The sequence below is a fragment of the Cataglyphis hispanica genome, chromosome 8, assembly GCF_021464435.1.
Source record: "Cataglyphis hispanica isolate Lineage 1 chromosome 8, ULB_Chis1_1.0, whole genome shotgun sequence".
NCBI lineage: Eukaryota > Metazoa > Arthropoda > Insecta > Hymenoptera > Formicidae > Cataglyphis > Cataglyphis hispanica.
Window position 1 is genome coordinate 7,223,388 of NC_065961.1, and position 17,427 is coordinate 7,240,814.

The 17,427-nt window shown below is 28.3% G+C and overlaps 2 protein-coding genes across 3 annotated transcripts in view; one reads left to right on the plus strand and one right to left on the minus strand.

Annotated features, from left to right (window-relative positions):
• LOC126851562 (thyrotropin-releasing hormone receptor-like) overlaps window positions 1-7,071 on the minus strand; it is a 28,739-nt gene extending 21,668 nt beyond the window's left edge. Inside the window, exons 1-2 of one of the 2 annotated variants that reach the window (XM_050595655.1) lie at window positions 6,701-7,071; window positions 3,781-4,959 (exon numbers count right to left, since the gene is read on the minus strand). In XM_050595655.1, coding sequence (XP_050451612.1) covers window positions 3,781-4,656 — 876 coding nt within the window. In that variant the 5' untranslated portion in view covers window positions 4,657-4,959; window positions 6,701-7,071. Of the gene's footprint in view, window positions 1-3,780; window positions 5,114-6,700 lie in introns of both variants that reach the window. The other variant, XM_050595654.1, reaches the window with a different exon arrangement.
• Window positions 1-17,427, plus strand: part of LOC126851650 (dynein axonemal heavy chain 1-like) — an 85,060-nt gene that overhangs the window by 44,225 nt on the left and 23,408 nt on the right. The window contains exons 24-31 of the mRNA XM_050595812.1: window positions 11,070-11,224; window positions 12,655-12,894; window positions 13,759-13,837; window positions 14,069-14,258; window positions 14,733-14,895; window positions 15,178-15,296; window positions 15,657-15,862; window positions 15,940-16,102. Coding sequence (XP_050451769.1) covers window positions 11,070-11,224; window positions 12,655-12,894; window positions 13,759-13,837; window positions 14,069-14,258; window positions 14,733-14,895; window positions 15,178-15,296; window positions 15,657-15,862; window positions 15,940-16,102 — 1,315 coding nt within the window. The remainder of the gene's footprint in view (window positions 1-11,069; window positions 11,225-12,654; window positions 12,895-13,758; window positions 13,838-14,068; window positions 14,259-14,732; window positions 14,896-15,177; window positions 15,297-15,656; window positions 15,863-15,939; window positions 16,103-17,427) is intronic.

Genomic DNA, 17,427 nt, shown 5'->3' on the forward strand with positions numbered 1-17,427 from the left:
AATTTTTCCTTTGTTTTTAATTGTTTTATAAAAGATATATGATATTTTAAAAAAGAACCTGAAAGAGATTTTAAATTGTGCATGAAAGCTTTCCAAACGTTCCGATAGTTTCAAGCTACATAAATAAATTCAATCATAAATTGAATATCAACATGAAGAAAAATCAAAATGTTTATCAGTTATTAAAAATTGAATGCAGCAATCTAATATTTTGTATTATTATTATTTATGTTTACAGAGATAAAATTACTCTTATTTCTCGATACATCGAATAACGAATAAATTCAAATAATGAAACAATGTGTACATTTAGTTATTGCATTATAATCTACAATTTATTTAAGACAGTTATAGATGGTAATAATAGAGATATTAAAATGATTTCAGAGCGTATTTATAAGTATAGACACATTATTTTTGTTCTTAATTATGCTACTAAATAAAAGTAACTTAACTTTAACTTGCTTATAGCAATCAATGTACGTAATGTTAAAAGGGATAAATAAATCAATACCAAGATATAAAAATTTATATATATTTCAAATAAAAAATTTATTTTTCGTAGTTATTTTTCTCTTCTTTTTTGCATACTCTATTCAGATGCAAAAATATTCTTATTTTTAAAAATATCTTTTATGCATACAGAGTATCCCAAAATTAATATTAAAACTTTGGAAGCGTGTAGAGAAAAAATTAACAAAAAAATTCTTTAGAGTCTTTTTTTTAAGACTCGTTTTTAAGAAAAAGGAAAAAACCAAAAAAAAAAAAATTTTATTAAAAAACAAAACAATACTAACATTATTATTTATCGAAAAGTACAATAAAATAAAAGTTATACAATGGAATTAAGAAAAGAGATTATGTTAAAAATCTGAAGTAAAATTAGAGGACTGTAAATAAATACGCAACAACATGAGATCACTGTATCCTGTTTAGTTTAGATTTACATTGCTATTGTCGTTAAGAAAGTAACAACATGAACAAATAGGTATAAATAAATAAGTAAATAAAAATGAATAAAAGTAAATAAAAAGTAGATAAAGGTAAATAAAAATATATAAAATAACAAAGGAAAAAGGTTGTCAGTTTTTCCTATTTTTATTTATTTATTTTTTATTTAAGTAATATATAAGAGAAAAAATAAAAACTTCCTAGTTTTACTTTATTTATTTATGCTTATTTATTCATATTGACACTTCCTTAATAGATGTGAATATAAAATAAAATATTACGATAACTTTGCATTGTCACATATTTACAGTTCTCTAATTTTATTTCAAGAGGATTTCCATCCTCTTTTCTTAATTCCATATTTTACAACTTTTATCTCATTAATTAATTAAATTAAAGTGTCAGGAGATAAAAAATTATTAGAAAATTATAAATAAAATTAAAGTAAGAACTTTAATTTAATTAATTAAATTAAAGTTCGTACTTATTTTAATTAATTTCGGAACATCCTGTACATATGTATATACATGGTATATTCTTATTTTCCCATAAATACGTATTTTCTGGAAACATATTTTATGGATCTGTTTCCCTCGCGTGGATTACAATAATGTGTCTAACTGGCGATGGATATATCTCGAGATTTACGTCGCCCCTGTAATAATCTTTCCCGCCCCTATATCCACCCACCAAAGGCGATATCAATGACCGGGCAAAAGGCAGATTCCGCGCGATTCATAATATGTCGATAACACACCCAAGAACGATTATAAACAGCGAGCATAGCAGGAAGCGCCGGCAATGCACACACGTCGATCCGTAAAGATGAATGGCGGTTAGTTATGTAAGCCGCTGGAGTATTTATACGTTGGTCGAAAATAGTCGGCGAACCGCATTCGAAGAAGCGGCACGTTCCTCTGATACTACCATATAGATATCGACACACTTTTTATGGATAACGATATTGGACAGAAATAAAAATTTCAAAGCTTCAGCTTTATACGAAGTCGACTTCTTAAATCCGTTTATTCTCGTCTAAACGATAATTTAAATATAATTCAATATTTTTTTTAATTCCCTCGCTTGATGATATCTTATATTTATATCAATTACAAGGAACAATAATTGATGTTGATTCTTATTGTCAGTCGGAGCGTGTCCCTTATGTTTTCAATGTAAAACATATTTCTGTCTGTTTTTTTTTTTTCTTTTTTCTGTGTACTTTTTAGAAATTACGAGTGGATATACTATTTCCAGAGATGTTGATGTTTCAGATTATATGTGCTCATTTCCATGCTCTACTCATGCCAACATCATACACGATCGATCGCGAGAAAGAAAACTCAATATTTCAATGTTTACTTCTAAGAATTTATGACAACATACGTGAGAAGAAATACTTCTAATCGATAACGCGAGTGTTATACATATATTTCAAGAGTTCAAAATTTTCAAAAGTAATAAGCCTGGGAAAGAGATATGACAAAGAAAATAATATCTGCGTCAACATTTTTGTTGTACAGATCGCGTCAAAATTCGAAATCGCGTATCGTTAATCATTTAACAAATAAATATAACAGAAAGCCATCGCAGATAGTAAACAAAAAAAACTAAAAACGACAAAAGAAGCAATTAGCGGATGTTAATAATGTAAAATAATCATATGATCAGATAAAAGTAAAAACCACGCGGTACATTTAATAAATTAAAGAGCTAAAGCACTATATATAAATTAAGAAAATCTGGATTATAGAAATCACAAAAATTAAAATTATAAAATCTAAACCGAAAAACAAGGATTAATAAACATAAATAGAAAAATATAACAACAAGCGTATTTTGATGGAAAGAAAATAACGAAAGGCGAAAAAGTTCATTTCTCTCATGGGCCAGCAAAATGCGCTTTATATTTTATAATTTTAATTCTAATTGTGACTTCTGTAATTCGGATCTTGTTAATTTATTATTTTTTAAATCTGATTATGCTATTGACATTGTTAATTGCTTCTCTTGCTCTTTTCAATTTTTGTTTACTTAACGATGAAATACTGTTTTGATGATATGTTTATATTATAAAATTAAAATATTATTAATTATATTAAAAATATATATATATATATATACATATTAAAAATTTTTTAAATTATTATAAAAAAGTATAATTGTATATTTATTTAGTTGTTCAGTAATACCTCAACATGTGCACAATAATTTTATATATGAAAACTATATTTAACATAATGCGTGTATCTTAACTATTTAACAGTATATGTATATTTATTCAGTATTTATCCAATATATCTCAGAGATATCCCAGCATTCGCAATAATTTTGTATATACAAATTCATAAAGCGTGCACATATATTAATTATTTAATAGTATCAATTACATAAAAAAATATCCATATAATTAAAAGTAAAGAGAGAGACAAAAAGAGCGAAAAAGATTAAAAAATTTAAAGTTCAAGAGTGATATATATAAAGAAGTTTGCATATTGTCCCAATGTTTATTAAATGTTTTTTGAATAAAATAAAACAAATTATTTAATTTTTTAGAAAAAAATTAGTGCACGCTCTATTTTAAAAAATATAACAATGAAGCAATAAAAAATGTTTTATAATAAAAGTACGAGTACAAATTAAATTATTTCAATAATTTCAAAGCTCTTTGTAACATATAAAAAATAAAACAAGACAAGATTCAGCATCGAAAGACAAACATTAAATCTCTTCGCAAAACAAAAGCCAATACATCAAAGTATCATACATGATGCATGATACATATATGTATAAATGGAGAAGCAAGATCTGTTCTCGATGGAAACTCACCGGGATTCGATTGAGATTGATATCGGCCTTCTCCCTGTTGACGCAATTAGCGGTACCGGGCTGCTCTTGGTTGAATCGCCTGCCAAACTCGAGGAGATTTCTCATGATCATGATATTCATCACGATGATGAGCACAAGTGGCACGATTAAGCTCGCTATGCTGTCAATAATGCTGATAATTCTCATGATTTCCAGATACTCGATCCTCAAATCGCACATCTCGTCGCCGTACTGGTTCCTTATCACCCCAGCGGTGACGAAGCAGTACGAATGGCTGGCCAAAGCAAAGAATGTCAACACCAATATGATCGTTTTTGCGCGTGCCACGGTGCACATATGCGGCCGATGAAGCGGATATTGAACAGCGATGAATCTCTCGACGGTAAAGGCAACGATTAGCCAAACGCTGAGCGAGCTACAAACCGCACTGATGTACACCAATGTTTCGCACCAGCCGTCGTTGTTGAAGACCCTCCAGCCTACCGTGCTGTTAAGCCACACTAGGAGCAGGGACATGAGAAAGCCGAAATCGGCGGTAGCCAACGCGGCCAGATAGTAGCTAGAGCTTCGCAGCTTCAGATGCGTTTTGAGAAAGACCACGCACGACAACAAGTTGCCCACCAAGCCCAACAGAATGATGGACGGTATATAATAGAGATGACAAAAGTCCAAGAGAAAGTATAGCTTGGTGCAGATCCCATCCAGTTCCTCGTCCATCTCGAAAATCGTCTCGAAGCTATGATTTTGGTAATCGTAGATCGTCCAATTCGTGGGCGATGCCGATCTTCGGAGTCGCGGTGATAAATCGCCAACCGTCCTCGATATCTGATGATATCTCGAGACTCTGCTCGATAGTTCTTGAAATACGGTGAACATGGTTGCACTGACGAGATCACATTAACGTACAAAGGAAGTTCCCTGTGACGATTCTCTTCGTTGCTTCAGAAACTGCTGAACGCGATCGGGTGCGATGTGCATTAGCGCGTGATGCACGTCGCAATAATATTGGCCATTCTCCAGGCTCGTAGGTGTGACGTTGTTGATACAGACCAGGCCAGTGTGGGCTATAGAGTTTCACTGAACGCTCGAATCACGGGTATGCGATCGGCAAAATCATTGTCCGATGTCCCATTCCCAACTTTTTCCTCTCGTATAACGTATACCTTACGCTGATAAAACCTATTGAATGAGAATGCCTGTTTGACGAAGACTCATTAAAATTGTCGACACGAACACGACAGTATTCCACGCACTCGAATCACGCGTGATAAGCAACATTGTTGTTCGATAAAAGCTCTTCCTTTCTTCTCCCCGTAGTACGGAATATCGCGCGCTGCGAAAAAAAAAATCTATTAGAGGTGAATGACGAGAGATTGGACGGAGGCACTTTAAATTTGCGGGGCAATAAATGTGTAAGCGATAAATCCTAAACAATATCGTAAACGCTCCAGAATCGTGCATCTGGTACGCGTTGAAAGTTCGGCCTATTTTTATCGAGCTAGCTTATTTGAAATCAGTGCGCTCGAACTAAAAAGCTAGCTTGATCCGACACGATCGGTTGCAAGCGCGGACGCATTCCGCTGCGGAAAACGCTTGGATACTTTCCAAGCGTCGCTGACACGGCGTATTAGCGTTCGGTATTGAGCGCAGGATTGCAGCGTTTAAACCTTCGGACATTCAGTGTTTGTTCGACACAAATTTTTTCCCCCTGTCCGTCTAAACGGTGACACAACCGTTTAGCGTTTACATTTTCTGATTACATTCAATTTAATTGCGATTGCGAGAGAACTGCAGCCAAACAGAGGAATGTTAACCACACTCGATCGATACAATTTCGCTTAATGTGTGCACATTCACGCACATTATTTAATCAATTTTTTCCGGATTTCGCAGTAATTCACATTCATTTTATCCTATGATAGCACGCGTGTTAATTCAATTTCGAGGAAATCACAAATCCATTATATTTGTCATTACATTCATTAGATTTGAGTTATGCAATTGTGGTTCAATGATAATTTTCGAACGGTAGGAAATGAAGTATTAATGAAATCCCTATTATTACTATGTCCATAAGATAAACAAATTTGCAAGTTCATTAAATAATTTGCGATTACAAAAACATAAAACAATTGCTATCTATAAATTTTCTGATAAGAACCTTTACCTTTATCATCATCACCGCATCGAAATGTTTCGTGTCAATAAAAATAATTTACAATTAAATAGAGACAATTGTTATCTATTTCGTATAATACAATGGAGTTTCTGAAGGAAATCTCCACGCCATCACCAATTGGCGTGTCGAAGTGTTTCGTGTTAACGAGAACAAAAGCGATACGTTTATTGTTCGTATCCGCAATTCCGTTCAAATTCCCATGTTGATTTCATTAACGCGAAAACGAGAAAACGCGCAATTTACACCTAATAGCCTCCTGTAATGGATTCTTAATTGTATTTCTTAATTGTATTTCTTAATGGTCCATTTTTCTCCCATCATTTTCGCGTCTGACTGATTGCAAATCGAATCCAGCCACCCGTTAAAAGTCGATTTATCGATTCGACAGCTCGCTGTATATTTAAGCCGGTGAGATAAATGCGGAAGCGTAGCGGGATTGATAAACAGGGCGCGCGTTTTCCGCAAGAATGCGATTTCATCGTGCACGGCTAACATTCGTTGCATTCGCTCAACCTTGACTCGAATAGCTCCCGAATCTCTAAACCGTATCCACAGTTTGGCTGATTCAGCGATCGCAATTTAGCGCAGAAGAGTTACAGATATCTCGCGTGTTAAAGAAAAAAAGCCACCGATATTTATTTATGCATTTTTTTTAATTTTTTTTTTTCTTTTTTTATTAACCCTTCGTGTTCCTTTGGAAGTGCTAGTTCGCTTATTAAATTATCAAACGCGCCGACTTACCGTTTAATTAAATTGCACAGTCACTGGTTCGCACTTCACAATTTCATTAAATTTGCTCGCGCAACGCGCCTCGTTGAATAATTCTTAAACAAGAATCTCCGTTCAAGAAATGTATTATGTAATACGCTACAAGTGGCGCATTTAATTGTCACGTTTTGCAGAGAATAAAATTATACGTATCGTCCGATTTTCTACGCGCACATTTTTCATTATTCTCTTTTTTTTCCATCATTCCGCTTGTCACTACGCGCAGTGATTTCAAGCGAAGGTTGGAGACAAAAGGTATCTTCTTGATATAACGATGTTGTACAACAATTCTAGCAATTATGTTCCAAGCTTTTCATTCCCTTAATCTGACAATGTATCTTTTATCCGGTGTAAAATCTCACCAAAAAAAAAAAACTGTTTGATTCTCCTTCGATTGAATCCCTTTAGAATAAATAATTCCTTAATCTTCTTGAAGCACCAATTTTTCGTACTCAATAATCTGTGAAACTGTAACACTCAATTAAAACATTCCTGAAAAATTTTCAATCATCAAACATGTAATGCTGATACATTGTAATTGAAAAGTACAATGTATTCTGCAATCTTCATTGAAATTGAACTAGAATTACAGAGAGAATTTTTTTTTTTGTCGACTTTATGGATACGATAATGAGTGTCAAAAAAAATTTTTTTTTTTTTTTTAAATGAAAAGCACTTCAGAGTTTTCAAACGATTCAACGAGCGATGAAAATATAGTACGTGTGGTTTGTAATCTTAATTTAAATTCGATCGTCCAGCAGAATGTCCAGAAACTTTCTGACGATTCCGTCTCTTCAATAATCGAGATAAGTTCTGAGGTTTCAAGCACGATTTATGATCTAAACGTCATATGTAAAAAAATATATTTCACGATGTATATATATATATATATATATATATATATATATATATATATATTTAAATAGGATCGCCACACACACAAACGCGTATATAGGAAAATGTACGCGTCATGCGGTGAGAAACGACGTCGGGTAAACTGGGAGCACGGGCTCCTATGAGAACGCATCTGTCCCAAGCCGAAAAGTTCCGCCGCATGCGCTTTGTCGAGGATCCTGCCGGCGTCTCGACGGACGCCGCCGACGCCGGCGACGCCGGCGTCATTAGGCTTCTTCACCTCGTTCTACGTCTCACGACTTCGAAAAGCGATTGCGAAGAAAAGGCTCATCTTTTTTTTTTTTTTGTTCCGCAAAAATAGAATAAAGATTACGAGAAAAGGAGCATCTTTTTTTCTCCTCCAGAACTGAATAGATCGTCAGATTTTTCACGCAGAAATTTATTATTAAAAAAAAAGTTAATAACCAATAAGAAATGATATTCATCTCTGGAATTAAATAAATACAATTTTTAAGTTTTATTTTTTTTTTATTATTTTACTTATATTGATTACAATTAATACAATTAATACAATTACTTTGAAAATTCATATATTTATAAAAAATATATACATTTACAAAATATTATGTATTTATAAATATATATTTATAAATATATTTATAAAAAAATGTATGGAGAAGATATTATAAATTATGCAAAATAAATTACAATTTTTAAAATAAATGTTATTTAAAACTTATAGTTTAAATTATAATAAAAACAATAATATATTCTTAAGACTATATAGGGACTGTAAATTTGTGACGTTCATCTGAAAAAAATTATCTTATATGGAAAACATAAATTAGAAAATAAAAAGAAAACCCTAACTTTATGATACATAAATTGTTTAAAATATGTAAATATATGAAAATATGTAAAAAATATGCACAATATATGGAGATAAGCAAATATGCGCAATATGCACAATTAAATATGCATTTTTAGAATGCTTTTTCAATAAAAGAAGTTTCTATTTTAATCTTACTTTTTAATTTGCTTTTTAAAAAATATACAGTTGTATAAAAATCCGATGTGATGACTCATTATATATTTTGATCTTGAAATACAACAACTTTAGCAATAATAATTTGTTACTAGGAGATTTTTTCGACATACAATGTATTTTTATATCAGGTACTACACATTTTCTCAAGTTCTTTTGAAACACGTGTCGTTTCGAGCATCACAATTTCAGCTCGAGATATATTGATTTTTTTTTTTTTTATGAAGTCACATAGAAGAATCCATTGCACTATACACATTGTCGGATTTCATCTTACGTTACCTTACATCTCTATAAATACGTCGTTTCGAATAAATGATTGCAAAGAAAGAGCATCGCGATCTTCTTTCCATCTTGTAACAATAGAATAAAAGGAATACCATAGCACTTTGAAGATTTTGAAATATAAAATTTTACAACAAATAATAAAACAAAATGTGTATATTATATTTTTATACTCGCATTACATCGAGAAATTTTTTAAATGCTAAATATTTTATATATTTCGCAAATTTTTTACTTGTAAAAACAACTTCGACAACTTTTAATTTAAAGATAAATCGCTTTTTCGATAAAGTTACGAAAAAAAAGTTCTTGATCCATTAGCTACGCGAAATTTTTTGCTGTCTTTATTATAGAAAATTCCAGTCAAATAACCAACTTAAATTAATTCCTTGTTGAATAACGAATAAACTTTTTTTTTAAATAGGATTATTAAAGTTTGATAGCTTTTATGTCATAAGCTAGTGAAAATCCAGTTAAAAATTTTAAAAGATAGTATTGTTAGTTCGGAATATAATATTTCGCGAAGATCAGATATTGCGGTATAGAAATTAAAATAGAATCTATATATTGCTGTATTCTTTGCATAGTTGACAAATTTGAGAAATTTCTTACTATTTTATTTCTCGCATATCATGAAACTTCCAATAATTAAGATAATGTATAATGTTCATCAAATAATAAATATTTCCGATATTGTGTGGATTAGTATTATTATGTTAATAGACATGTATAAAAGATATGTTAAATTAATTGGCACATGTTAAATAAATTGACATATGTCTCGATTCTCGAATTTAAATAGCCAAAACGCGAAATATATTGTATTTACTTCGCTGATAGATAAATTAATTTTGAATTTTATAAATAAAAAACATTTATTGCTTATCTTCCTGTGATATTATTGTAGAAAAAAGAAGAATATAAAATAATATTATTCCGATTTTATCGGCTAATTTTTACGCCGAAAATAAGTTTCTTTAAGGCATAACAACATTTCCTCATTCATTAAAAAAAAAGATTTCAAAAACCTGGTAAAAACGTTTGCTTTTTTTCATTATAATTTTTCTTATAAATCTCAAAAATATTTTAAGAATCTAAAATATCACATTCCGCAAAAAATATATTATAATTAATTAATTAAAGCTTAAAGATATATCCTTTATTCTAATAACGCACTGTATTTTTTCATTTTTTTCCCTTCAAAATAATATTTAATTAATACTATTTATATTTGTTCAATATATACGCTTAATTCTGACCAATCTCAACTCAAATTTAATCATTTTCGCAATCAACTCTCTATCCTATGTTAGCTTTTGTACGCGTTGGCTTCGTCTATTAATGCAATACTAGTGTTACGTATTACGTTGAGAAATAACAATTTACTTGCTTCTATGCACATCGCAAACTGTATTCACTAAATAAATTAAATTTTATTAATACAAATATATATAGAAACGATAAGTGGATTTATACAAACGATATGTAGGATTAACATGTATATAATAATCTGTAATAATATATAAAGGACATTATACATAAATTTTTGATATATTAGTATGCATATTAACCTTTAATTCTTAAATATTCACACGTACACGTGTAAAGTTAATTGTATGATTCATGTAAATGTTTTTAGCTATAATTATTTGTAAATTATCTGCAATTTATTTATTAACATTTAATATTTGAATAGTAGATTTTTTTTTGGAAAAGAAGTCTTATGTAAAATTTGTAAAAAAAATGTCTCTTTTGTAAAAAATAATCTGCAAAAATGCTTTTACTTTTAATATAAAGCATCTTCATAATTTATACTAATTTATACTATTCTAAAAATTTTTCTAAAAGAGAAATTTGACAGAATCCCAATCTTTTGCAATAATCAAATATCTAGAAATGATCGTAGTGCACTTTATATATTTAATTATTTAGTTTTTTTAGAAAACAAATTGATAGCAAAAATTAAATTTTTACAGTTATTGTTTAACAAATACATCTATTTCTGCATTTCACGTCTGAGATTGATTTATTTTTGAATGAATAAGCTGCAAATTTAAAAAATATAATCTTTTTATCTTGTATATTTTTATAAAATAAATATAGATTAATATAAATAATTATCAGATAATATATATCTGTTTTAATTTTTTTTTTCAGTGTTACAAAGTCTTAAAACGCACGTGTACAAATCTAAAAGGTCAATCACAACCAAATGGCAAGCCATTCACAGCAGTTATCTCGTATGTATTAAATCCAAAGGCCATAACAATGGGTCAACTGTATGGCGAATACGATCCCAACACACACGAATGGTAAGAGATATATCGTCGACACTATGCAAAAATCACGAAATACAATATCACTGAATTTCATTTAAATGCAAATATACGTGTCTCATGTTATGTGTAAAAATCACAAATCTACAAAAATTCCTCGAATTTTAAAGATTTGTCAAATAAACATTTTTTGTTACAATTTAAAAATGAGTTTTTTCTGTTATTCCAAAATTTTAAGCGGATTTCTCAAAATATTATTATGAATCGTGATATAATATTTACTGATATATGTATTTATTTTATATCAAAAGTTTCAACATCCACCAAAAATCTGCTCTTAAATTTTAATTAATATTTAATATTTATTTAATTTTTATTTTAATATTTATTTAATTTGTATAATATTTATTTAAAGCACTTTTTGTATTTGCGTTAAATTAATTGTGAAATTGAAGAATTATAATTCAGAAATATAATATTAAAATTATATATATAATACATATTATTGTAACGCATTCGATGTTTTAATACAAACAAACTCGACGTTATCATTTTGTTTTTCATTTATGATTAATTATGATAATTAATTCCATTAAGTGTATTAAACCTTGCGAACAAAAATGTTTTCTAATATTTTATATAATACAAAACAATTTTTTATCTCTTTCACAAATATCAAGTGCGTTTTAATTTTTCTTTAACATAATTTGGAAATATATTTTTATATGTACATGGTAGTACTAAAAATAATATGAAATACAGCATAGTCTCTATATTAGAAAGTTATCTCGTGTATATAATTAATTAAAATATTCTCACTGACAAATTATATAGTATCGAGATAATAATGAACTATTTTATTATCACCATTAAAATATTATATATTTTGAGAAACATTTAATTTTCCTTTCTCTATTATTATGCCCTGTTCTACTTTTGTATAAAAACTTTCAATGTATTTCAATGTGTAATCAAAACTAATTGCAAACGTAATTACTCGTGTTGCTCTTTCATTATATGTTTTAAGCAACAATATATGTATATGGGCATTTATTTACAACATATATAGAAAAATATATTACATATATTATAAATACATATGTATATGTTCAATTTTTTTACATTTAAATGCGCTTGAATTTCTAAACAATTTCTTCTTAAATTTTAATCAAAAATAATAAAAATAGTACAATGCAAATAAATAATTTATTATTATTATTAGTTTTATTATAAATAATTTATATATCAATTGAATAAATTATTTGTTAAATTTTAATTTATTTAATTACGCATAAATATTAAAATAAACATACAAATAAAATCCACATAGCGAATTAATGTATAAATATAGATATATACTAATCATAATATACAGAAAATTTTGTCACGTTCATAAATTGTAAAATTTTAAAATAGATACAAAATAATTATAATATTGATACCTGCAGTGTATATTCGATTTTCAGGACAGACGGAATATTGCCAACTTTAATACGAACAGTTATAACTGCAGCGGATCATGATAAACATTGGTATATTTTTGATGGACCGGTCGATGCAGCTTGGATCGAGAATATGAATAGCGTCCTAGACGATAATAAAAAGCTTTGTCTTACATCAGGGGAGATAATAAAGCTATTACCAACTCAAATCATGATATTCGAAGTATCGGATCTTCGAGTGGCATCTCCGGCTACTGTATCTAGGTAATACAAAACTGGTTCAATAGGTTTTCATTTCTATTCTGCAAGAGACAAAATAATTACATCAATTGCAGAAATATTGTGTATTTAATACAATTATTTGAAGAGCTTAAAGCTTTTAAAGAGAAATAAATCATTCTATTTCATAAAATTACATTCTAATATTACATTTAAAAATATTTTTATATGCAAATTTATACGCAAATTCTTTATATTCTGAATATTTAACTTGAATAAGATAATAGCATAGTTTTCATCGTTACACAATATTCTTCTATTTCTTCTATATTCGTTAAATTATATAAAAATATAGAGCGCTTTAATGTTAGTTTGTCTAGCTTTTATGTTATTTAAAAATGATAGGAAAATCTTGTATTAAATTATTCAAAAAATGATTTTCAATTAAGCTTATCTGCTTCAATTCAGATTAATGCCTAGAACTTGTAATGATAACGATGATAAGAATGAAGAAGATAAGAAATGAGTGTTGCACGTGATTAAAATACATATTGATTCTAATAAAGTTACTAATAATAGACATGCAGACTAAAAATTATATAAACAGAAAAAAACAGAAAAAAAATAATCATCAATTATTAGATTGTCAATAACATATGAGTAAAATTATAAAAATTAATATTGTATGTATATATATATATATATATATATATATATATATAATATTATTTATTAATATTAATAACATAAATTAGTATTAATATAGTAAAAATATAGTAAAAGTTTGCGCGTCAAAAATATTGAATAAAATATAAGAAAGTCTTTTAACCGAGATAGAATATAATGTATTAATTGAAATATTAATTAAAACAATGTGACAAACCTATTTCTATTTTCATGTTAAAATAGATGTGGTATGGTATACGTAGCATCGGAAAATTTGGGTCTGCAACCTTTAATCAATTGTTGGATACGATCGCTGTCAGACGTAAGTCAATATTTTTACAAGAATATTTTTGCAAGAATATTTTTGCAAGAATATTTTTGCAGAAATCTTTTGTAACGATAAGATCTTAATGTGTATATTAAACACATGTATCTTCTTAAATATATGTAACAATAATTTTAAAAGTATTTATGTATTAATAACATATATCTTTTAAAATAAATATTCAACATTCTTTAATTCCGAAATTTTTACAATATATTATTTTCATAGACGATGAGCGATTACGTCGAAGAAATAACAAATTTAACAGCTCAACTAGTGCTTCCCGGCCTGAAGTTTGTACGGGAAAATATACGAGAAATCATGCATACGGTAGATTCCGCCATTATTCAATCTTACATTAATCTAATGAACTTCAGAATCGGACCGATGGCCGGTCGCGAAGGAAAAGCGCCACCAGGTTTTGCTTTCCAAAGAACTATACGTAAGTTGCAAATAAATTAATTATAATAGTTTCACATGGATATTGCCACAATTATACATAATAAGTTTAGAATAACAAAAAATTCAAATTATTTTGTAACATATTGCACATAATCACACATAGAGTGATATAATATATAAAAATAAGATTTTGTTCAATCAAATAAATATATTTTGGTTGACTTTTTTTTGCTTGAACAAGTATATACTTTGTTTACAAAAATGTTTGGAATATATATTAAATAATTATTTACATGTAAAAAAATTATAATTTATAAAATAAATTATTTAAAATGTTTTTATAAATTATATATATATATATATATATATATATATATATATTTTTTCTTATTTTTAATCTATTACTAGAATCATTAATAAAAAATTAAAATTTTGATATTACATTTAATACCAAATCAAAATTATTAACAATCAATACTTTGTGTTACAGCGGATTTGCTGTCGCCTTGGGTAGCTTTCGCTGTCGTTTGGGGATTAGGTGCTACTTGCGACTACAAAAGTAGACCTATATTTAGTGACTGGCTGAGAGAAATACAAAAGAATGCTCAACATAAAATGCCATTTCCAGAAGAAGGACTTGTATTCGATTATAGGTATAAATATAAATTTAAGTGAAGAAACAGAGCGCGTTCATGGCGATGCACGTTAGAAGTTAATAATTTTCTTTTTTCTTAACAACAAAATTTTTGTTTGTCCGAGAATAAAGCATATATTATTATTTATATATATATATATATATATATATATATATATATATATATATAATTTTTCATGAATAATTCAAATAGAATATTAAGTCATATTTTACACATCTTAATTGAAATATAATATATCATGTTATATATATCACATATAAAGTAGATTATACTATTTAGATTACACGATGGTGGATTCACCGATCCTATCGAAGGTCAAGAACCAATCCCACCGAAGTGGTACAAGTGGATGGACGGAATTCCACTCATCAGAATAATGCCAGAAACAAAATACGCCGGTAAGCTATAGCTACCTTCTTAGGAGGAAACTTGTGTCTTATATTTATTTTATTTGCAACAACACATAATTAATTAATTTAATTAATGTACACATAGCTAATTAGATCATTAATTATCTGTATACTTGTCTCGTTATTCTACATCTTAATAGTTACACAATGAAAAAGAGAAATTAAATAAGATTTATGCAAAGTTTGCAATATGGAAATCAATAAATTGTAATATTTCATATATAATTCAAATATATTATATAATATATTAATTTATGTGATTTTAATATTTATAATATTTTATCTATAAAGTTATTTTAAAGTGATATTTTATTCAATACATTTTCTCGACAAATGACATTTTTGCAGACATCGAAGTTCCAACTAAGGACAACGTGCGAAATGCCGCATTAATCGAATATCTTCTCATTAATGAAACAAATATCCTCTGCGCGGGTCCAACCGGAAGCGGCAAAACTTTGACGATTTTGACAAAATTATCACGTAATATGCCGAAAAAATATATTTGCGACTTCGTGAATTTCTCGGCGCGAATCACGGCGGGCCAGACGCAAGTACGGCAGGAGAGAGCGAATTAAATATTTATCAGAACGGGAAGTGAAATTAATAACGCGAATCTATTTTCGCGCAGGATTTAATTGACGCCAAATTGGACAAGAGACGTAAAGGCATTTACGGGCCGCCGATTTTAAAAAGGCAAATTTTTTTCATCGATGACTTGAACATGCCAGCGCTGGATGAATACGGCGCCCAACCACCAATTGAATTAATTCGTCAGTTTATGAACTCAAAGGGTGAGAAAAAAAAATAACAGGATTAATTAAATTGTAATATCTGTTCAATTCAATGGTTATATCGATGCATGAAGCATTGCTATGGAGATAAATCGATGAATAAAAAATCTGACACGAAAATTGACTTAAAAATAAAATGTAGAAAAAAAATAATAATAATAGCTTATTTAACCGCGAGTATTATGTGAAAATTATAAAGCTGTAAATAATTTTAATTACTAACTATTCTAATTTAATAGAGCTATTATCATAGAGCTATTTATTATAATTTTAGCAATATGGTATATTTTATTTTAATCGACAATTTTCCAGATTATTTATTTATAATTACTTACTATTAATATATACTTGCAAAATAATACAACACACATATATTAAAATTTCTTAATTTTTTAATAAAAAAATATTTTACTAAGCAACATTTTATAATTTTATATATCATTCATAAATAGTATTATAATTCAAGTTGAAAATTGATAAAGCTTTAAAGAGAAATTCACAATTTCGAAATTTTGCGGGCAACTAAGAATCAGATGGATGGTAATACATCAATGTCATAAAAAATAATTATTTTATGCAACTGTGCACAAAAGACGAAATTTTCTTGGCTCTACATCAAGTGTAATTAATTTCAATTCAAGATGTTTATAATAACCCTTTTTTATGAACTTGAGAAGGAAAAGGGTTATTATAAATCTGATCATTACTGTTCACAATAATTATTAGTTCCATAGGAGAATTATTTTCTATGAAACTCATGTGCTATCATCCGTGGCTAGCTCTTAATTGCCCGCAAAGTTTCAAAGTTGAATATTATATTTCATAAATTATAGTGTATAAAAACAAAAACATTTCCATTTCCGTGCCATAGCATCGCAAAGTACCTTTTACTCAAAAGATTCATGATTTTCATATTTCCTATCTCATTAAAATCTTCGTTTAAAAGATTTTATATGAAGTAAGATGTATTACGATAACGGAGGAGAGAGCTAATCAAAATAATTCTTGATTTAATTTCTTGAAAATTTTAATTTCGATTCTTAAAAGCTCCTGAGAAAACTTAAGAAGAAATTAATATCTTGAAAAATCATATATGAGAATCTGTTTATAAAAAAACTTAATGAAACATACAAAATAATAACTTTTATTTATTAAATACTTGTTTCTCACATATTTTAAAATATTAGTATTAAAATCAGTACTTTAATAATATCACAATTTTAATAATTTACTTCTACAGAACAATGTATAGTCCTCAAGGCAATAATACTATCACAGTTGATTTTTTATACGACTCCGATATCATGGATATATTTATACATTTC